Genomic DNA, 24,373 nt, shown 5'->3' with positions numbered 1-24,373 from the left:
TTTGTAAACTTAAAGCTATCTTACATTAGTATCAGAGTCCTAGACAATTATTCCATATGAAAAATGGCTGTTTGCATGCATAACGAACTGCCATTAATATATATATATATATATATATATATATATATATATATATATATATATATATATATATATATATATATAAAACTAACAGATAATTTTAATCTTCTAATCATAAACGTGCTTTTTGAAATCTTTTTACGTACATTCACAATATGAGAATCCAATCTTAGGACTGGGAGCTTTAGAAAATGTTAACCACACACATATAACATTTATTTATTTATATTACTATTTTCACATCCAAATCCGATGAGAATTGGCGCACATGTCTTTATTATAATTTACCCAGGGTTGTCCACTCAGAGCTTTAGAAACTTTTAATCACATTTAATGTTTATAACTCAACATCCAAATTCGGGAAGATTAAATTTGACGCACATTTAGTTCATTCAGGGTGGTCTTTGGTGTAATCGTGGCGTTCCATTCAAGGTCAAATAACCGGTTATCATTTTGTTATCGTTCCATGACTGACAAGACAGGCTCGAAATCCTGTTATGTAATAGGCTATTGGGTTTTAAGAGTAGAACAGTCCATTCTTATTCCTGTTTGTGTTTGAATCTGTTGAGAAATTCAATTTAGTTTAAGTCTTTTCTTTCCGATTCGCCTCGCAGCCTATTAATGTTTAATAATTTCTGTTGTAATCGGTTTTAAATTATACTTCTACAAACTTTTTCTTGTGGACTACTATTTCAATTTTTCTATAGGTCTAAAACAATGTATTCAAAACAATTAATTTATAAAAGTATTGCTTGTCACCGGGCACGGGCTTATTCGACGGTTTTACCGGCACCAAACCCTTCTCCTAAAATTCAAGCTACTGGAGTGAGTATGGTTTTGTTGCCTATTAAAATTTACTGTAGTACTTACAGATCCTTTAACCCTCTGACTGCCCTTTGTATTTTTCCTTAAATGCCAAGCAGTTTTTTCCAGTTTTGAAAGCTTTATTTTTAAAATCTTTCCAAAATAGTTCACAATAAACAGTGTAATACAATGATAATAAGTAACTAGTATAGGGTAATTATTTTCATTTGAATTTTTTACTGTGAGTGAGTGAGGATTTTTTTGTTTGTTTTTTGCATGTAAATAAGTGGGTGGGGTGTGCCTGCAAGATATAGTTAAGTATATATACAATTCAAATTCCAAGATAGCCTAAAGGTCTCAAATTTAGCCTAATTTCAGAAAGTGTATAGTTTTGTATGAGTCCTTTTGGGTAAATAAATTAGTTTTAGCACAGTAGTACAAGAAACGTGAGCTTCGTGATCAAAAACACATCAATTTGTAACAATGTTTATAAATTGTTATGAAATGTTAACTTAAACATAAATTCTATATTTTGTAGAATTGTATATTTAGGCCTACAATAACTTAAATTATACACCATAAATAATGTGAGAAAACCCAAGGTTTTTATTTTTTATGATTAGTAGAAATCAAAACTGATATAATACGTTTCTAAACAAAGGGATAATTACCTGATAAAAATGGCAATTGTGAAAGTAACGGCTGAGCAGCAAAATACAAGTTTCGCACTATTAATTTATTGGAGTCGCTCTACTGAATTAAAGAATGTAAGGTTTTATGGGGTGGAAGTGAGAAATAACAAAGTAGCCTACTAGAACATAAAAAATGGAACTACTTTTACATGCGAAGTAATATTTCCATGTTGTACATCCGCGTTGGGTGTCATGTGACCTTTTGTGATCGTGATTCAACCTTGTGATGACGTCATCGGATGCGCCGCTATTTTTGGAAACGTAAATTAAAAATAATGCATGATCAAAATTTTCAGCCAAATGATGTTTTTCTTAATTTCAAGCTACAAATTAATTAGTTGTTATCAGGTTGAGACAAGTGCCGGTACTTTGGGATTATACCGACCACACCCGTATGAAGAACACAAAAATATAAATTTATAGAAACAAACATGATAGAACGAAAAAACAACTCTTTAATTACAAAATTACAAGCATTTCCAGGTATTGTGATCGGTATTGTTGTCGCTGTTATCTTATCTTTCTCGAGAATCCCGATTACGGCAGGCCGCGCGGCATCATGATTATTTAAGCTTTTTGCACAGTACATAATTGCCTTTCCATTACAATTTAATTTATATTTCTGATCAGCCCTTCTAGAATTTGATATTTTACTGATAGGTACTATCTCGAGGGATGTTTTTCTTTTATCGACATCAGCGCGGGGCAGTGCTGCCGAAGCCCGCGCTGATGGCCGGAGGCACTCGCATTTTGGGTGGTGGAGTGTGATCAAGAACGAAAACAAGCTTTGAGTGTTTTTTTTTCAATAAAGAGTTTAGTTTTTGTTCATGGTAATGTTTGTTTTTGTTGAATTTTTGTATTTGGAGAAATGTACGGGTAAAACACGGAAGTACAAAGCGACGCACCAGCTGAACGGGTGGCGAGATTCTGCAATCATGTTATCTACTAGACCGCTCGACTTTGACCTCTGTCTGAGGATGGGGAGGGGTTTGCGATAAGACAATTCCTGTTTTATATTGACGAAATATTGTTCTACGCTAATCTAGTAATCAGTAGAAGCAAAATGTCAAATAACGATTCATATCTGGGTGTGGTCGGTATAATCCCAAAGTACCCAAGTGCCTCCTGACATCAGCGTGGGCTGCAGCAGGCAAGTTGCTGCCCTGCGCTGATGTCAACGAAAGAAAACCATCCCTCGAGGTAGTAACTATCAGTAGGCCTAAAATATCAAATTCTAGAGGGGCTGATCAGAAATATAAATTGAAAAGTAATGCAAAAAAGTTGTGTAAAGTTTAAAAAAAACGTAACAAATCATGTAAAAACCCAATATTAGTATATAGATGGACATTAATAGAGAACACGTTCCATTAAAAGGAAATAACCTCGATACGGTCAAAACGTAAACTCCCAACATGTCCAAAAGAACACTCTGACACCTAAAAGTCATAGATTTAGTACAGTTTTTTCTATATACAGATGTAGTAATATCTTATTATAAAATAACACTTACAAAAACAAAAATGTGGCTGAAACATTTTTCTGCAAAGATGAAAGTAGCAATGTGATCCTAAAATTACTCCGCTGTCATTAAACAATTAAAAACCCAGTGCTGTGTTTGGCAACTCTATCTTTTCAATGGTATATGAATCACGATTGTTTACGTATTATAACAAATGAATATAAGTGGGCCAAATCAACGGATACCCATTGAGTGGTGTTTAAGGAGTGAAAATAAACGACTGATATACGTTGAATGGCTTTCGGAAGGTTAAGGATAAGTTTTTTGTTATAGTTACAGTCAAAACTTTGGTTTAGAATTTTTTTAAATAATTATATGACAGTGAAAATAATAATTTATTCAGATTATAATTACTTATTCATGTTGTATAATATGATATAAATAATTATATTCTAGTAGTAGACCTGTACTATTTTCACAAGTATTTTTTTGTGTGCTCATAATCTATAGCCTATATTATAAAAATTTGTTACGTTCCTATTTGGAATTTTGGGTAATTCTAAGCAATATATGGGTCAACCTCGATTTTTCTCATATTACAATATAATGTTCCAATAGTCAATTAGAAAAGGAAATGACTAGAATTTCTTGCCGGAAAGCAGTTATAGGGAGCAGGCAACTCATATTACATTATAATGTTCCAATAGTCAATTAGAAAAGGAAATGACTAGAATTTCTTGCTGGAAAGCAGTTATAGGGAGCAGGCAACCGCGAGAATTACCTATTAGTGATCAGGGGCACTGACGTGATCTGGGCTTCAAATTTGGAACTACTCGAGTTAATTTTTTTTCTAAAAGAGCAAGCAGCGCGAAGCGCTGCGCAGCGGGCAAGCATCGTGCGTGATCTTCGTCTATACTGAATTGATTCAGGCCAAAGGAATGACACAGATTACTTTACCAGATTTTTACGGAGATTTTGTATTGGGCGGATTATATTGGTTTACTTTGCTTTCCAGCATGTAATTATGTGTTTAAAATTGTTTTACATACATTACCTACATTATATTGTAATATGTAATAACAATTTATCAAAAATTTTTAATAAAAAAAAGGATCACGCACGATGCCTGCCCGCTGCGCAGCGCTTCGCACTGCTTGCTCTTTTAGAAAAAAATTAACTCGAGTAGTTCCAAATTTGAAGCCCAGATCACGTCAGTGCCCCTGATCACTAATAGGTAACTCTAAGCAATATATGACCGTCTGGCAGTTGCCTGCTCCCTATAACTGCTTTCCGGCAAGAAATTCTAGTCATTTCCTTCTCTAATTGACTATTGGAACAATATATTGTAATATGAGAAAAATCGAGGTTGACCCATATATTGCTTAGAATTACCGAATTTTGTTTATATCTAAAAATAGTCCATCAATCTGGGGGCACCCAAAGCATAGTATGTGTTCAGAGCCTTTAGAATTTCGATATTTTATTTATAAGTATAGAAGTTATTATCTTGAGGGATCCTTTTTGTTTGTCACCATCAGCATGAATCACTAAAGGTACTGCTGTGTGGCTGGAGGAATTACTGTGTACTTATTGAACTACTTGTTCCTTTTTATTTCTTAATTCTTCAGACTTTCTACACCTCAAGGTTAGTTTGACGATGTCTCTCATAAACTTGTGTTACATTACTTGTCACTTTAAGTGCAGTTTTCATGGAAACTAATTTAATCTAAAAGTATTGAATCCCAGTACTCAATTTAAACTAGCTTAAACAATAAGTTCTTGAAGCATGTTTACCCTTCCTAAGTTAAAATCCAGTGTTATGTGTGATTGCAGCACCTCAAACACAAAATTTAAGCATATCAACTCCCATAAAAACATGCTTTCGATCTCTAGTTGAAACAATTTAGTAGGATTTATTAAGATTTTATGCCTTCCCGAGAAGACATTTTTAGAACAAAGCATTGTTTGATGGGTCATATCAGTAAATGTACAACTGTGTTAATAAAATTATAGCCCTTGATACTTAAAAAATAAATAATACAGCAATTACACTGTATATAATTATGTATGAATAGCCAGCAGTTGCAACTTAAGGTCAAGATTTTTGGAGCAATATTTTGTTATTAGTGACATTAAACAATAATATTATTGCTATTTATTAGACAAATAAACACAGTGAGGCAGACCACTCTTCCATTCGATTTATTGAGGCTGAACCGAGAAACCTACCTTTTTTGTTTTAATGAAAACTCGATTATAAATATTTCGATCCCAAAGGATTCAGGAAAATAAGTTTTAATACCCCAATATGGCACATTCGGGCAGGGTCGTCGGGGTCATTTCTGTGAGATTTTCAGATGTAAATGTAGGTCAAACTATACTTCATTTTAAAGGATTTACTGATAATTTTGAACAAAAGTTTTGATTTATTTCGCTTCTTGTATACAGTTTGGTGGTTAACTATTGAGGTCCGTAAAAAATAAGCTCTCCCTGGTGGTCACTGAGGCAACACTGCAATTCAGCCTTGAAAGATAGATAAGTGACCATGGTAATATGCTACTGTGTGACTATCCGAGTGGGACAAACAGTGTAACAGGATGGTGTAAAATGTCAAAAGTTGTACGGTTTCACAGTTTTTTTCATATATAATATATACGATGAATATATAAACTTTTTTGCATTACTTTTCAATTTATATTTCTGATCAGCCCCTCTAGAATTTGATATTTTACTGATAGTTATAATATATAATATAATACCTACCTGTATCATGTGATAACTAAAGTAGAAGATAGGGACAAAGGATCTACTATGTTAGCTTCATTCAATATTTGTTATTAATATTTTGGTAGTTTGGTATTATCTGGAGGCCATTATACCCCTATCTACTATTTGTCACTATTCTATATAAGTAGGTAAATACATACGTACATATTATAAAAATAAAAAGTTAAGTGGCTTTTGCAACTTCAGGTCAAATCCTGGACTGTCCAACTTTTCCAAACTCAGATCATATTGTGCAGGAAAGTACTCATCGGAAATGCCCCTGGCATCATTGTGGGCTTTTATGTACTTAAGGTGAAAAAAATCCATCGAAATACTACCCAAATTCAAGCTTAGATTACATGAGCACTGGTAAACGTTAACTTTAACTTTGTTACTACCAGTAGTATATTTAAGATAATATCACATAATAACAAGTAGTAGATAGGGACAGAGTGGCCTCAGGATAATACCAAAATACCATTATATTATTTTTGTCTTTCCAAGACGTGTAATCATCTCAAATGTTATTAAAAAAAATTCTTTTTGTAATGCATTTAATCCTTTAAATGTCACTGGAATTGTGAAAGAAAATTTTATTATGTGACTAAGTTATATTACTTTAATACATTCAATTCCACCATGGTGGTTTTGAGTAAAGGGATATTTTAAAGCCATCTTTTTAAGAATCTTACTATTTAATATTAAATCGTACTTATCACTATATCATATGTTATTTAAATATGTCAAAGAATATCAAATCAGCCTTGGTTTCCAGAAATATATCTTCAAAGTATTGATTATTTTTTAATGTTAAAAAATTTAGTTTTAGCTAATTTGTAGTCAAAAATTTAAGTTGAATTCTTTGGTATTTCAGGTGCTAATATGTACCTTGAAAAAGGGCTGGATTTGATTGTGTTAAAAACTAACTTTTCTTAATTTATTACATTGATTTTTTTCCCATTTTGATGCTATGGAAGGATTGTTAAATATACATATATACTTTTACTTTGAGAGTTGATGCCTAGAGGCTTTATATGATACTTTTAGTAAATGACTACAAATAAGATTGTTTTTTAAACATTGGCTCTATATTTCGCTAAAAACCATCTTCAGGCACATAAATTTTATAAAATATAAAAGAAAATAATACAAACAAAAGTAAATAAACACATTTTTTTGGAAATATTAATAAGATTTTTTAAGAGTTGATAAGAGTTATTTATTAGAGCAATCTGATCAATTATTATTTTTAAATTTACATGGAGTCATATAAGTTACACCATTTTTTCATTTGTTATAATCAAACCTTTTTATTTCTCTAGATTTTCATTAACAATGAATGGCTGAAGTCAAGTTCTGGGAAAACATTTCAAACAGTTGATCCAGCAACAGGAAATATCATTGCTGAGGTTCAACGTTCGGATAAGGTAAGAACATCTGTTCCTCTTATATAAATAATCATTACACAGAATGTTAATTACTCAAATTCAGAATTGTATTCTGAAGTAATAACTAGTAAAATAATTACATAATCAACTATTATTGGTTTACATGTGCAATGGTTTAGTTGTATATTACAGGTGAATGCCTTAGAGACCGATCATGTGATTTTAGAGAGCTCGTTTTGGATCATCCTATTTCTAATGATCAAGAAATTTATTCTGACATTGAGGTAAACCTGACAGACCATGTAGCAGACGTGATATCCTAGTAAGTGTTATACGATCATGTGATTTTAGAGAGCTCGTTTTGGATCATCCTATTTCTAATGATCAAGAAATTTATTCTGACATTGAGGTAAACCTGACAGACCATGTAGCAGACGAGATATCCTAGTAAGTGTTATACGATCATGTGATTTTAGAGAGCTCGTTTTGGATCATCCTATTTCTAATGATCAAGAAATTTATTCTGACATTGAGGTAAACCTGACAGACCATGTAGCAGACGTGATATCCTAGTAAGTGTTATACGATCATGTGATTTTAGAGAGCTCGTTTTGGATCATCCTATTTCTAATGATCAAGAAATTTATTCTGACATTGAGGTAAACCTGACAGACCATGTAGCAGACGAGATATCCTAGTAAGTGTTATCTCACAGTTGTGTGAGTCAGAGAGAGAAGTTGTTCCTCCAACTGGTGATGTACTTGGCCCTGCTCATGAACTTGCAAACTCTCCATCTCAAAATGTTGTTCTTGTGCTGTATATTAGTAAAATCTAAAAAAAGAAAACAATTTCTTTTGCCCTGGATGTAATTGTGGAGTTCACCCTAAGTCCTACCATCAGCTCAAATATTATGCCAGACTAGTTTCACAGGGAGGCTGCAAACACAGGGTGGAATCCAGTGACTCTTAGTGAAAGATGAAAATTTGTATATATTGTAGATATGTTAATAAGGTAGTATTCAAATTTAGTATTTCATTTTATTTTTGTTTGAACTATTATACTTATACAAAGTATAAATGTAGTCATAAAATTATGTTTACCCATGAATGATACTATTTCTTAAAATATATACCTATATAAAAAAAGGTAAATGCGCGTGCTTTTTTAGACAGAGACATATAACAAATAAATTTTGAGGTAAAAATTAGGATAGCTTTGTATTTTTGGAATTGGCACAAAATTTAGAATAAGTTATACATTTACAGTTTTGATGTAAATCTTATTGCTAAGTAGTTACACAACAAAATATTTACAAAAATAATTGAAAAAATAGTTTTTAAACAATTTTGTTTAAACAAATTATTTACATGGAAAGTAACAAAAAGTTATTGTGATTATATTCTCTAAATATATATGAATACATTGATAAATTGTTTACATTTGGAATTTCAATTTTAAAATCTTTCTAGCAGAACAAATTGCAAAATATTTATTTGGAGAAGATATATAAAAATAGTTGTAATTGAGAAAGTTGTATGCATCAACAGAAGGTCTGTTTTCTATGCTAATCTTGCTGTCACTAAAGCAGGCCCTGTTTTATTTCTTCCTGCCCATAATCTCAAATAAAGCATTCATCTATCCCGCAAGAAAACCATTACTAGTATTTTAATTTGTTCATCCTGATGATACTATTATTTTGTAGTTTCATTAAGTGAAAATAAATTTTATAAATACACGACTTCCTAGTAGTAATTGTCATTAAACAGCTTTGAATGTAACGCAACATTCTGCCTCTCAGTGTTACTGTGATAAAGTACTTTTTAACAAGGATGAAGTTAGTTTCTCTACTTTTTATTTAGTCAGCTGATTTATGTGTGATGTCCATGTTGGGTTGTTGTCCATGTGTTTGGTTCTTGTCACCAACGATCAGTGCTGTATCATATGCAAACGTGACTGCCTCACAGAAGGATGACTATAATTTATTAGTAGGATATAGAGGACAGGGCTGAGTACTGATCCCTGTGGTACTCCTCTAGTTACCACTAGGTTAATATTAGATAAATAATAAGCAATAACAGATTTTGACTCTCAGTCAAAACAACAGTTACCATAGAAGCCAGTGCAGGATTGTGTGTAGAAGCAATGCAGTTTGGATATCTTCCGACAAATATGTTGCTACTCCTGATGTAGAAGTTATGGTGCAGGAGTAGCCTAAGCATCCATCTCACCTCAGCCAATGTCATGTACTTTTTTAATAGAAGCTTAACCCTTTAAATGCCACGCTCGAGATATTTCAATGATTCATACAATACTAACTATATGAGTAACCCCCACCCCTTTGTTACCTAGTTATCAGCTGAGTAGGATATTGCTATCCAGTAGGTATTGCAGTTTATTACTGGGATGCCATTTGCTTTGTGTTAGCGAGTTCACCAGGGTTCGTCTTGTTTCTGAATGTTGCGAGATTGTGTCAGCTTTTGTTAATATTTTCTATAGGAATAATATACAATATACATTTTTTTTCTTTTGAAAGAGGACGTCAAACATGATGAAACTATCTTGCTCAACAGTTATTGAAGGTCAACAAGATAATTTGATAACAGCCGAGTGATAGACATCTGATGGTCTGGTGAATATTTGATATCTGTCAGTTAAGTTACCAACCCGTAACAGAGTTCAACCTTCAATCATTTTTTATCAGTATGGTTTGGTCATGTTTAGTGTTCTTTAGCATATTTATTGTAGAAAGTCATTGGTAACTAGCAATACTGTATCAGAGTTCAGTGTACAACATGCACCAGTCTGTGTCAGACTCATTTTTAATATTAATGATGTTGCTGGTACCACAATATAAAAAGACCTATTCAAAGTTTTCGATATATTTAAGCCTACTGGCCTCTGGATTTAATGTAAACCTTTGTATTTGCTTTGTCCCTATAGGAATTTAATTAATATTACTGACACATAACTGGAAATATCTTAAGGTTTTAAGGGTTGTTGTCTGATGTTTATTTCTTGATAATTGAGTGGACAAGAGACCTATAAAATAGAAACATTTATTTTATCAACCCCCGGTTTGCATTTAAATTTTTATAAACTAGTGGATTATTGTAGACTCTTGGAGCAATTGGAGCAACACAGTTTTACCGTTACAAGTTACTCTAGTTGGAGTACGTACAAGTTCATAAATGTCATATGAACAAAAAAGTACCTCTTAGTGATTTAATATTACTGTTTGAAATATATTTAAAAAATACAATTCCAATCATCACAGACTGTAAGTAAATCATACAGCTTTCTATAAACAATAAATGTGTCTTTCAAAGTTTTCCAAAAATGTAGGTACATTGTTTTGAGGAGCTCTGTACAAGCAACCCCATGAGAACTTGATAGTAGCTTTTGCATTGAGATTATTTAAATGTTCAATTAAGAGTATTACACATTCAAAGGATAGTTCATTACAAAACTGTTCAGATAATGTAGCCTTAACAGCAGCTCTACAACCAGAATTAACATGACTGTTATTAAGATATATTGCTACACTACCACCTAAACCTGATTTTCGACAATTCTTAGATACACAGTAAAGTCAGGTATGATGAGAGGCTCATCCTCCCGCAGCCAAAGCTCTGTGAGACAGAGAACGTCTGGTGGCTGGTCCCAGGAGGCGCAAAGCTTATCCACTTTATATCGAGCACTATGAATATTAATGTCATAAATTTTAACATGCTTCCTCTTATTTAAATTGAACGATTCAGGTTTAGGTTTTGGGGCTTCCCCAAATTGGTAACCTTTTGAAAATTACCATTTCAAATTACAACATTTTCCCAAGTTTTTTTGGTATTCACAAAATTCAAAAGTAATAGAAAATTGTTTTTAAAGTTGTTAATAAGTTGATATAATCACTGAAGACGTATAGTTATTATTCATGTTGGATTTAAGCAATATCAATCCCTCATAGTTGTACCATGGTTTTAAATTAATTGTACTATAAATAAAGTTGTATTTGAATGCCTGGAGCCTAGTTTTATTTTGGGTCAAACCTTAACAGTTGTTTATAAATAATAAATTAAATACATATCAAGCTTACAATAAAATACAAACAGGTAAAGAGTAACATGGATCATTGACTAACATAACATTATTAAACACATACTAAAATATCTTAAAATGTTTTAAAAAGGCTTAAATTAGTATTGGATATTTCTTCTATGTAGCCAAGGTCAATAACTTGCTAAGAATATATCTGCTAATGTGTTCACAGATGATGTCACCTTTTTGATAGCTATTATCTCAGCTTGATAATATGATAAATATAATGTTTTAACAAAACAGGAGTGGCTGTTGTATGCTGCAAATGAATTGTTTTTAAATGTTACAAAACACAAATATTTAATATTTTCTATAGAGAACAATGTTTTACACAGGTATGGGTACATACAATGATATGTATAATATATACTTTGAATATTAGCATAACTATAGACAAGGCCATGTTTATTAAACTTTGAGATCTTTAAGTACTACAGTCTAGCTACACTCAAACCTAAATCTATGTAAAGATATAAATAAATGTACTGACAATGTGTTATCAAATTGTAACATTTGGTATCTGACTAGAATATTAATTAAGAAACGCTGGACCAACAACTTATTCAATGCAATATTATCTGATTATTCTGTTCAGTAGAACCTAAATACTTGATACAATGTGGATTATAAAGGTGTTGAATTTTGGAGTTGTCAAGTTATCCAGAACATTAAGAGTAAACACTGTAAATGACTATTATTTAATGACTTTATTATCCTATTCCTCATTCCACATACATACGAGGGGTATCCAAAAAGTAAGTTTCCATTAATTATGAAAAAGTTAAAAAGACTCAAAAAATAACTGAAACACATTTATTCAACTTTTTACATCATACCTTATTTTTCTACATAGTTACCATCCCTTTCTAAGCACTCTTGGTATCTAGGAAGTAGTTTTTTTATTCCAGCCTCACAAAATTCACCCGCCAAATTTTAAGCCAAGTATCCACCTCATTTTGAAGGTCATCGCTGTTGGCAAATCGCTGACCGCCAAGGTGTCTTTTCAGCTCCGGAAACAGATGAAAATCGCTAGGCGCAAGATCTGGTGAGTATGGAGGATGACCAAAAACATCCCACTTAAATTTCCTCAAAAGTTCCATTGTTGCACGAGCAGCGTGTGGTCGGGCGTTATCTTGAATAAGCAGAACCGTGCGCGACAAAAGTCCGCGCCGTTTATTCTGGTGAGAACTTCACAATACCTTTCTGCATTTATGGTTTCGCCACGAGGAAGATAGTCAATCAATAACACTCCACGGCAGTCCCAAAAAACTGTAGCCATTACCTTTCCTGCCGACTCAAAAACTTTGGCTTTTTGAGGAGCTGCCTCTCCTTTTTTTTGCCACACCATACTCTGGCGTTTGGTCTCTGGAGTTGAGTGGTGAATCCATGTTTCATCACCAGTGACTATTCTACTGAAAAGGTTTTCATCTTCATCGTCAAACAATCGCAAGAAAGACTGGGCAGCAGCCATTCGTTGTTGTTTATGGGCATTGCTCAATAAGTGAGGCACCCATCTTGCACACACTTTTGCAAGCTGAAGATCTTCTGTCATGATATTGTGCACAGATGACCGGCTAACTTCAACACTTGACGGCAGTTTATCCATAATTTCATCGAGAGTCACTCGCTTATCATTGTCAATAACTGCTCGTACAGCATTAATGACGTCAGGTTGCCGAGAATTGGCCGGTCGGCCACTACGCTCATCGTCATGAACATTTTCTCTTCCTTCCAAAAACATTGCACGCCAACGACGGACCATCTGAACGGACATAACATGTTCACCATACACTTGACACAACTGACGATGAATTTCAACGGCAGTTTCGTTTTTGGCGGTCAAGAAACGAATAACACTACGGACTTCGCAACTGGCGGCAGAACGCAGTGGAGTCTCCATGATGTTTGGGCAGCAACTGACTGAGAAGCGTGACAATGGGCCAGTGACCGGCGCACCTGTTGCCAACCGAACCGCGCTACATATCCCCGCCCACAGCTGCACGCTGTGTTACGTACGCGTCTTTTTACAGAACAGGGAAACTTACTTTTTGGATACCCCTCGTATAATCATTGACCTCACTGAGCATGTAATTGATGAAGTAGAAAAGGCAACACAGTTGTTTCATAATGCTGAACAATTCAGAATTATTGTCAGCCTCTTCTAATTCACCAGCAAACTCATTGCCTAAATCGTTCAAAAGTTTTCTCCATGAATGCACAAGAGTTCTAGGTTGTAATCTATTCCATGAATGCACAAGAGTTCTAGGTTAATTAACAGTCATGTTAATTCTGGTTGTAGAGCTGCTGTTAAGGCTACATTATCTGAACAGTTTTGTAATGAACTATTCTTTGAATGTGTAATACTCTCAATTGAACTTTTAAATAATCTCAATGCAAAAGCTACTATCAAGTTCTGATGGGTTTGCTTGTACAGAGCTCCTCAAAGCAATGTACCTACATTTTTGAAAAACTTTGAAAGACACATTTATTGTTTATAGAAAGCTGTATGATTTACTTACAGTCTGTGGTGATTGGAATTTTATTTTTTAAATATATTTCAAACAGTAATATTAAATCACTAAGAGGTATTTTTTTGTTCATATGACATTTATGAACTTGTACGTACTCCAACTAGAGTAACTTGTAACGATAAAACTGTGTTGTATAATGTCATAAACAATTTTGGCAGAAATAATGTTTCTTGTGATTCGTTTTTTAGTACTTTATCTGACCACCATGCTCAATTAATTTATTTAAATTACTCTATTTAACAGCCTAAAGATTATTTTAATAAAAGAAGCTCCTTAAATCATAACGTAACTGAATTCATTAATCTCTTATTGCACTGGAGTTTTTTAAACAAGACTGATGACATCAATTTAAAATTTGAAATATTTTTTCACAAAATTCATAATGCAGACGAGAATGTTAACCTTGGTCTTCTTGCTCGCGATTCCACTGATTTCCAATTGAAAATGCTGTATAAAAAAAGAAGAAAACTATTTCGTAAGCTTTTGAATGAGGAGAAAAACAGATGTATCACCCATAAAATTCAAGACACTGAATGTTTACAAAAGATGTGTGAAATATTGTGCACAGGGAAACAAGGTTCTTAACATCACTTGTCAATTCCTTAGTTCTCAAATGAAGGAGTCTTGGTTAATTTAGCAGGCTAAGTTGCAAACCTCTTTAACAGTCATTTTTCTAGTATTTCCAGTTTTACAAAACTATTCTCACACCACTAAAAATATTTTTTTCAATGACTGAATAGCTTCGGGAATATTTCCAAATGTTTTCAAGGTGTCTAAAGATTGTTTCCATCATCAAAAAAGGTGATAAAAATAACATAAATAATTACCGCCCGATATCTATTCTCTGCACCATATCTAAAGTATTGGAAAAAACTCATTTATGAAATACTTCTAGCCCACTTAAACAAGTTCAACATCCTCGTTCCAAACCAATATGGTTTCAGAGCTGGGCGATCAACAATTCATGCAATCAATGACTTCTTGCAGGAAATAGTTTGCAATCTTGAGCGTTGTGAGCCTGCTCTGGGAGTCTTCTGTAATCTCAGCAAGTTGTGAAAAGCTTTTAAAATTTGTCATGCGTGGTTTGCCACTCTTTTGGTTCAAATCCTTTTAATTGAAACGCCATCAGTTTGTTGAAGTATTTAGATCTCATTCAGAGCTTGTAGAATCCAAGTGTGGTGTACTCCAGGGCAGTGTTCTGGGGCCTCTGCTCTTCATCGTGTACATTAGTGACGTAATCCAGAGTTTACCTCTGTCAAAACCCATAATGTTTGTGGATGACACCACCTTATTGTTTGGTAGTCCAGAGCTTAATATCCAGAATCTCTGAATCGATCTCAACATTTCAAACATAGTTGACGAACAATAATCTGTTGTTAATTGTAAATAAAACTTCTTTTATTCAATTTTTGACTAGGAATACAATCACTAAAAGACTTTCGTATCACTGAGAACTCTTCAGTGAAATTTTTGGGTTTGATAGTCGATAATAACAACATGGTTGCCTCACATTTCCAAGCTTTGCAATAAACTAAGCCAAATCATTTTTGCTCTCAAAACATTACATTCTCTTTTTTATTCAGATACATTGCTAATGGTTTATTATGGTTACTTTTCCTCCGTTATGTCTTACGGAATTGAAGAATAGAGTGGAATCACCCCATGCATCCAGAGTCTTACTTGAACAAAAAAATAAATTTGGATAATTAAGGGACAACCACCTTTAAGTTCCTGCAAAGGAGTCGTTATTAGGTCAAGTGGAATTATATTTAAATAAAATATAAATTCTCACTTGTAGGGAACAGCAAGCATAACACCATCTTTATATATGTCTATATATATATCTGGGGTACTTTGTGCTCTACTGATACCTAGTGTCAGCTTTATAAATACCCTGGACTGAAGGGAGCTGAGTGCAAGTCTGTTGGTGGTAATATTTCATACATAAGTCATAAACATGTTATGACTATCAGTTTATGTTTAGACAGTATTTAGTTAGATTTAGTCTAAAGTCAACAGTAATTCTGGTACACCAAAGTGAAACAAATTGCTGTTTATTTAAGTTAAAAACTTCATCAATAGCTCATAAGCACCAAATTTGTGATTATTATGAAACAAATTTCTTGATGTTTCTAATTATTCACTGCTGTGGATTCATCCTACTACAATTCTGGCCGTGCTAAAATCGGTACATGACTCATGGTACAGTTAACATCTTAACTGCATATACTATAGTTAGAGGCATTATAAAGTTTACACAATACTTCAGTGGATGTTTTCTACTACAATTCTGGCTGTCCTAAAATTGATACAGGACTAATGCCACAGTGAACGTGTTAAGAGACACACTAGATGTGATTAATCACTAGATTTCTTAGAACTGTTATTCAGCTGTTAGAAAGAATTAACTGTATATGCAATATTAGTTCTAAATTTGGCAATAAAACAATGTAGTTTGTCCATGACAATTTGTTGTTTATCATTCAACAACTTGTCACCATCAGGATGCAATCACATCTTGTAACAGATCAGTTCATTTTAAATTCAATAGTTCGAGGCAAATCGGTAGGTGGATACTGTCGGATATGCCTACAGCCAAATCAACTATAGCATGATTGTCTTGTCGTTGACTAACACAGAATCACATGTGAAGGTAAAATAATTAATTAAGAAAACATAAGTATAATGACTTGGATTGTAGATATTTATTCAGACATCTAAGACAATATAAAATATTTTTTTATTAGTATTTGAATATTCAGTACAATTTATTACTAGATTTTTAACTATTAAATATTCTCTGGTTTGTCTTAAATAAAAATCACAGTTCTAAATTAAAATAATGGATTTATTTTACACTGGCAAATTAATAAGTTTAATGTTTGAGAATTTTAATCACTCTATTTTCCACAAAGAATTGACAAACCGTTTAGTAATTTCAAAAGGTCCTTTGGCAAGAAATAAAAATATTATCAAATATATCAAACTAAAAATCAGAGCTCTCTTCTGAAATAAAATAATAAAGTTTTCAAATAAAAATCAAATACCACTTGGAAATAACTTAAAAGTAAAATGTTCACTTCTTAGTTCACTCAAAATTCAAAATAAAAAATCAAACTTCTCTTTCCACTAGTTGTACCTTAACTTTCAAGTCTTTGAAAATCAGATACAACTCTCTCAAACAATAATAATCTAAAAAGAAATTTTCCCTTTTTATAACTTCTTTCTTGAAAATGAAATTCCAAAAAAAATCAAAGCTTAAAGCCTGACTTTCAAAAGGCACTAGATGAAGCAAAAAAAATCACTATTGACAGATAAAAAATTGGAGTTACACTCCCATGATTCAAAAACAAATTATGAATGCAGTGAACAAGAGTTTAAAGGAAAAAATTTTAAACCTAACTATAAACGAAAACCAGGACTTGGAAAACCTCCCTAAGTCTTGCTGCAGAAGCAGGAACTTTGCTACTTGGCCGAGAATAATAGCTTAAAACAACAGATTTCTGACCTTAACGAGAAATATTTCATTCTTCAATCAGAATTAGAAGATAAAACTAAAAGCCTCAGAGGAGCAAATAGAAAACTTCAATCAACTACTTAATAACCTGAAAAAGGATTTCAGCATAGAAAAATCCCATCTTTCTCAAAAAAATTAAAGACAAAAGAACAAATGCTAGAAGATTTTGAGGAACAAACAGAAAAGGATCAAAGTGCGTATGAAAGTAAGATAAAAAGCTTAGAAGATGTCGCTAACAAGAATAAGCTATACTATGAAGAACACTTGAACCTTGCCTGCTCCTCCCTTAAAACCACCAAAGAGGAATACCAACAGGCATCAGAAATCAATGACAAAATGTCAAAAAATGCAGACAGATACCATAGAAAAACTAAAGAAAGAAATTAAATCCTTGAGGGAAACAATAAATCTGTACAGAGAAGAAGAAGATACTAATGTTAAAAAACTGCAGTTAGAAAAAGAAAATCTGGAAAGGTTGCAATATTGAACTGATGGAAAGGATTGAATTTTTAGAGCTCACCTTGGCTCTTAACTCTGAGCCACACTTAAATAAAGGTGAAGGTGATGAAAATCTTTCTGAAGAAGTTTCATTTCTAAACGAAAAAAGAACTTTACAGAAAAAGAAAGTGGGGAGAAACTTAACCAAATCCCACAAATATCAGATAACCAAACTAAAACTCTATCCACACAATCAACTGCTAATCAGAACTCATCAGTGTGACACTCAATGAGATTGATGAACCAAACAGCTCTCAGACCCCTGTAGCAAAGGAAGCCACTGCAATATATGTCCCTGAAATCAAACACGGTCAGCCACTCAGCTCGTTGCTATCTGCTGCCCAATCTAACAAGGAGTCGACCTCATTGACTTGCACACACTCTGAGATTATTGTAGTCAAACCCATAATACACCAGTACTCTGATGGATCCTACCCAGTGCTCAAAAAGAGAAAAACAGAACTTCTCAGGGAATAAACCCTAAATCAAAAAACAGAACGGATATCTCTGGATTTGAAATTGCAGAAATCCAAAACTGAAGAAGTAATCAAATCCTCAGAAGTAAAAATTCACCGTGCACAAACCGTTGATGTTGAAAAAATCCCCAAGCGACAAAGACATGGATCACAACTGCAGAAATCAAGAATCTTTATCAACTCTGCATACAACACACGAAACAAACAAACACCACTGGGGTCGGACATATACAGCCTTACACACCCCCAGCAGACGAAAATGCTAATAAATCATTGTCCAAAGACTCCAGGAGAAAACTGCAAACCCCAAAACTGAGCACCTATCAAGTGACGACACAAGGCTTAGCCCAAGTAACAACCTGACCAGCTAATAGGGAAGAGTGGGGGAGATAGTCAAACCCGTCACAAAAACAGAGCACCTATCAAGTATGGACATTGCCCAAAATACAAATTAATACAAAACCTCCAATTACAGCCAGGATCTTGAAAAACTGGACAAACACATGAACAATTTTTTACAGAAAATATTGACTTTTATAAAAAACACTTCTTGGACAACAAAACCTAAAAAATACTGATACTCATAAGAAAACTATCTTAGAAGACATCCAAATCCCTTTATCAATTCACACCAACATTCTTTTTTAGAAGAAAACCATAACACCCCATGTCCGTTACAAAAGCAGAATATTTCAAAATCAAAAACCGGGCAAACTTAAGAAGGTCATAACAGTTCTTCACCAAAACATTAGAGGCTTGGCTAATAAAACAGAACATTTAACCCAACTCCTACAAGAAACTAAACCATCTTTCTTAATTCTGACTGAACATGGATTAAATTCATCAAAACTGAGAAATACTAATATAACTGGATACTCACTGTTAGCAAACTTCAGTAGAGAAGAAACAGAAATTTGGGAGGAGTAGCCATCTTCAAGAATGTTTTAACAGAAATGAAAACAACGAATATAGATGTTTTCGAGTCTCTGCAGACAATTTGTATGTGAAGCAGCCATGATCTCTGTAAATTGTGGTAACCACCTGTTTTACCTACTAGGAATTTATAGATCACCAGGAGGTCCAGCAGAGTCATCAATAGAATCAATATCTAATATTCTTGACTATGCGCAAACACAATCAAAATCAGTAATTGTTATGGGGGACATAAATATTGATAGACTGGATGGAAGACCATGCGGACACCAGAAGACTTGAAGAGGAATTACTGACCATAATATAAGAAGACTCCCCTTACCTGCAACTAGAATTACGGCCATGACTTCTACTTCAATAGATTGTATTTGTACTAATATAGATGACCAGCTAATCCAATTCTCGGTTTCTGAAACAGGACTCTCTGACCATACTGCGCAAACACTTACCTTAACTTACATATCAGAAAACAAGATAACTCTGCCCTCAATATATAAGAGAAATTACTCTCAGGACAACTTAAACTCCCTAAAGCGAATCCTTCAACAAGAAGATTGGATTACTGTATACAGCAGTGCTGATATTGACATTTCTTATAACAACTTCCAAAGAATAATCAGAGGTACTCTTGAAGAAATATGCCCAAAGAAAAAAATCAAGATCAAAAGCAAATCACAAAGCCCAAAACTATATTCGATCAGTTAGCAAACCGACTAAAACAGAGCTACCTAGAAGCATTAAACAAGTTTAGGATTTTCAGGGAAACCAGAAGACAAACTTGACATGATTCAAAGAAAGCAAAATTATGACTTACATTTAAGGAAACTTAGACAAAATTCTACTACAGAATACATTGACTCTGCACATAACAAGTCCCGAGCTCTGTGGGAAGTTATCAATTCAGAAAGGAAAAAATAAGAAGACAACAGATATGGAATTGATGACTATAGATATTAACGGGAAAACCAGAAAACCAACCTGATAAACTAGCATCCTACTTCAACACCTTCTTTTCTGAAATAGCAGACAAAACCTTACAAAAACCTCAAAGCTCTAAAAAACCTCATATCACCTAAAATCTCCTCCTAGTCAACATACTTGTATGTTTCATTTTACCGAAATCACACCTACAACAGTTATAGATGTAATACATTCCTTGAAACCATCACTATCCTGTGGAATAGATGAAATTCCAGCTAAATTTGTAAAACACTGTGCCCTGGAACTTGTTGTGCCGCTGACCTACCTAATAAATAAAATCTTTAGTACAGGGAAAATTCCCTTCATCCCTAAAAACAATCAAGAATCTTTCCTAAGCATAAATCAGGATCCAAGACAGATATTGCCAACTTCAGACCAATATCAATAAACATCTCAACTTTTGCAAAAAATATTTGAAAAAATAGTACTTTCTCAGCTGATGTCTCATCTTAAAAACCAACAGTCTCATTACCAAACAATCAGCACGGTTTCCTTGAGGGTAGGTCTACAATCACTGCCTTAACAGATATAACTGAATATATTATTGACCAGCTAGAAGACTCAAATTATGTATCAGCAATTCTCCTCGGACTATTCGAAAGCATTTGACTGCCTTGGACATGAGTTAATACTACAGAAGCTCGAATCTCTTGGAGTGGCACACAGAGAATTGGATTGGTTTAAGACCTATTTAATAGGCCGGACTCAAAGAGTGGAAGTACAGCAAATTCAAAAACAACATAAAAAGCTCAGTTACATCAAAGCCACTGCCAGTCAAAAGGGGTGTACCTCAAGGATCAATTCTTGGTCCAGTCTTGTTCATCCTTTTAACTAATGACTTTCCTAAATTCCATAAATGACAGCACTGAGAACAAATGTGTCATGTATGCTGACGATACTACTGTAATAGTGAAAAATAAACTATCTCAAGACCTTTCTGATGACATAAACACAACCCTTAACAAAGCAATTGAATATGCTGACAAAAATGACCTAAAAATAAATCCTAAAAAGTCCATACAATTAAATTTTAGCCGTAGGACAGAACCTGTACCACATGTACCCCAACATAAAATTGGAACAGGAAGCACGACTATTAGGAATGACAATAGACTCTGATCTAGCTTGGACAAGTCACATCAACAAACTTTGTAGCCAGATGGGACAGGGATATACGTAGTCAGACGTATGCAAATGTTGGGAGGCCTGAACATCGCTAGAACAGCCTACTATGCACTAGTTGAAGCCCACCATTCGATATGGTCTAGTCCTATGGGGAGGCACATCTGAAGGAAACCTCAAAAGGGTTTTAGTATTACAAAAAAGAGCCATACGAATCCTGGCTAATCTACAACCAAGGGAGAGCTGCCGTGAAGCATTTAAAGCTCTCAAAATACGGACAGTGGATGGCATTATACATTGAAGCTGTTACTCTTCATGTTGACAACCTTGATCTACCTAGATGTGATGCCATCCATAGCTACAGTACTCGACAAGCAAGAAACTACTATCTGCCAACCCACCGCACCACAATTCTATACAAAAAAAAAAAAAACCATCTTACATTGGACGTCAACTATTCAACTCCCTACCAAGACAATTCGAAGGTCTTAGAGGAAGGACCCTGAAACACCAGCTTCAACAGTGGCTTGAACAAAATCCTTTCTACAACCTCAAGGAGTACTTTGAAGCTGCAAGAAGACAAAATACCGATGCTTGACTTGTATTTTATATGTTTATTCTCTGTACATTTGATTTGACACATATTCTGTTCTTAATGATCATGAATAAAGTATATCTGTATCTGTATCTGTATCTGTATAATTAATGTTCAATTAATTTCCAATTAATAATTCACAATAAAACAGTTCCAATTAAATATTAATAAATTACTAAATTTCCAAATCTCAATTAAAGTTATTAACAAAGTTCAATTTTAATTAACTTTTCTTGCAAGTTTCAACCAAATGTAACTTGTATGATTCTATTGTGCTCTATTGTTCATTGAGAATCAGTTATGCAGATTGCTCTGTAGTTTCTATGAATTTAATTTTCCCTATAAAAAAAGACAACAAAATTAATTTAATATCAGATCTGGAAGACTATTTCAATATAACGTACAATAAATTTAGTGCTTACCTCAAAATCCCTCACGGAAAAAATTTAGAAACACAGCGCACTGTAATCAACTTAATTCACGATAAATTACCAAAAGAAGGGCGAAAATTATGAGCTGGCGGTTTTTATAGTTCCCCTTCCCCCCAATTCTGATGGACATCCGCGGTGTTCTCTTATTGGCCCAGCCGTATCCAACTAGAGAACAATAGCCTTCTCAGATCTAACGTAACTGCAGAACAAGACAAGTTCTGATCAATTCAAGGCAGTGAACTGCCTTCCTAATAATTTAAAATTACCAGCACTAACTTGCCAAAGGATTACATATTCGTTTTTATCCTAACTTCTCACAATCTAATTAAAATTAAATCCCAATATTTCTTTCCCAAAGTTTTCATTTAATTCAAGTTTTAATTAAAAAATCAACCAATGTAGCTTTAAAAACGCTACAATAAGTTAACTTTATATTAAAATAAATTCAAATTATTTAATTGTAATAATTACTGAAACAATTCATGTTTAATAAACAGTATTAACAAAATATTAAATTCAACCGTACTTGTTTGGATCCAAGATTTAAAGTTAGGATTTCCATTCCCGTTAACCCTTTTTTGCTTGTGATCTCATTCTTTTTCATCCCTTGGCTTTCATGGTGGATGGGGCTGATGCTACTGTGAAGCGATTTAATACACTTCATAATTTGTCTGTCAGTGATTTGAAGTGAAGCAGTAAACGGTAAATTAAATACTATAGGTACACAAACATTTTTTAATGATGAGTAGTAATTCAGAAAAATAGTAAAAACAATAAAGCTGGTGACCCCCGAAACCAATTGGTCGTACAAAGTTTATGATTAAAGTCAAATTTAAATTAAAACTGAAAAAATGTTATCCTGAAGTGTACATCAGTGGTGAGTATAGTAGATTATTGACACTAGGGTGCATAAAGAGAGGCTTGACCTGGTACTACTTACACTGGGCTAGGCTTTTATTTTCTGATGCACATTTCTGAATTTCTACATTTGGTGCAAACAACATAAGGGGAAATACTTTTCTCATTTGAATACACACATGACCTTCAACATACGTCACCACATGGGCAGTTACACAGCCAATCCACATCTTATGGCTGCATTGGGCGATTAAATTTGACCTATACACCAAACTTCTACATATGAGACAACCAACCTTGGGCAACTGAATGACCGACACATCAGACTTTCAATATACGTCAACAACGTTTGCCTGTTTAAATAACCTACACACCTAGACTTGAATTTCTACAGTCTTTGGTCGATTCTCCCAAATTAATTATTTTATTTGAGTGCTCCAAGTGATGCTTGTCTTCCTGTTAGTTTGACCAAAATATGTTAAGTTAGGAGACAGGGTCAGAAATTGGAAGCTGTTCTATTTATAATGTTTAATTGCTTTTAAGCATTGACACTTCAGCATATTGTCAATAATAATATTGCCACATATAATAAGATCAACTCAATCACACATGACATTCCTCAAAGTATATAAAATCGTTGTTAGTGTAAAATGCTGCAATACTGTGAGAAGTTTACTTTACATATAAATACAAAATTAAACATATTAAGTTAATAACTCTTCAATGTGAAAGCTTTTACATGGTTATGGAAAAAACAATTCTCCAATGCTATGATGTTTTATACATAAAAGGCATAATTGATATCTTTGGCCTATTACATATTTATTTAAGGAAACATAGATTGTGCTAAACAATCATCAATCATCATTAAATTTAGGTTACCTTACCGTAATTTGTACTACTGGCCATGAGTGCACCAGACCAAAAATTCACTCTGTCCCAAAAATCATTGTGTAAATAAGGCAAATTTATCAAGTCAGATATTCACATCCTTTTTAGTTGTCAAGTACAGTAATACTATTGTTCAACTTCTGTACCCAAGATATGTGAATGTATTATGTGTCATACAATGGGCTCTATTGTGAAATAAAACAAATATAACTGTTTAATCATTGAAATAAATGTCAATTAAGTACATTGTAATTTATT

General features: G+C 33.5%; 1 protein-coding gene across 1 annotated transcript in view; it reads left to right on the top strand.

The window, feature by feature from the left end:
- Nucleotides 1–456: 456 nt before the first annotated feature.
- The window catches only part of LOC124359181 (aldehyde dehydrogenase, mitochondrial), a 44,028-nt gene continuing 20,111 nt past the window's right edge, over nucleotides 457–24,373 (top strand). The window contains exons 1-2 of the mRNA XM_046811715.1: nucleotides 457–906; nucleotides 7,125–7,229. Of these exons, the coding sequence (XP_046667671.1) occupies nucleotides 799–906; nucleotides 7,125–7,229 (213 nt within the window). The 5' untranslated portion in view covers nucleotides 457–798. The remainder of the gene's footprint in view (nucleotides 907–7,124; nucleotides 7,230–24,373) is intronic.

This window comes from Homalodisca vitripennis, chromosome 4 (genome assembly GCF_021130785.1).
Source record: "Homalodisca vitripennis isolate AUS2020 chromosome 4, UT_GWSS_2.1, whole genome shotgun sequence".
Taxonomy (NCBI): Eukaryota; Metazoa; Arthropoda; class Insecta; order Hemiptera; family Cicadellidae; genus Homalodisca; species Homalodisca vitripennis.
This window is presented reverse-complemented; position numbering and strand designations above follow the sequence as displayed.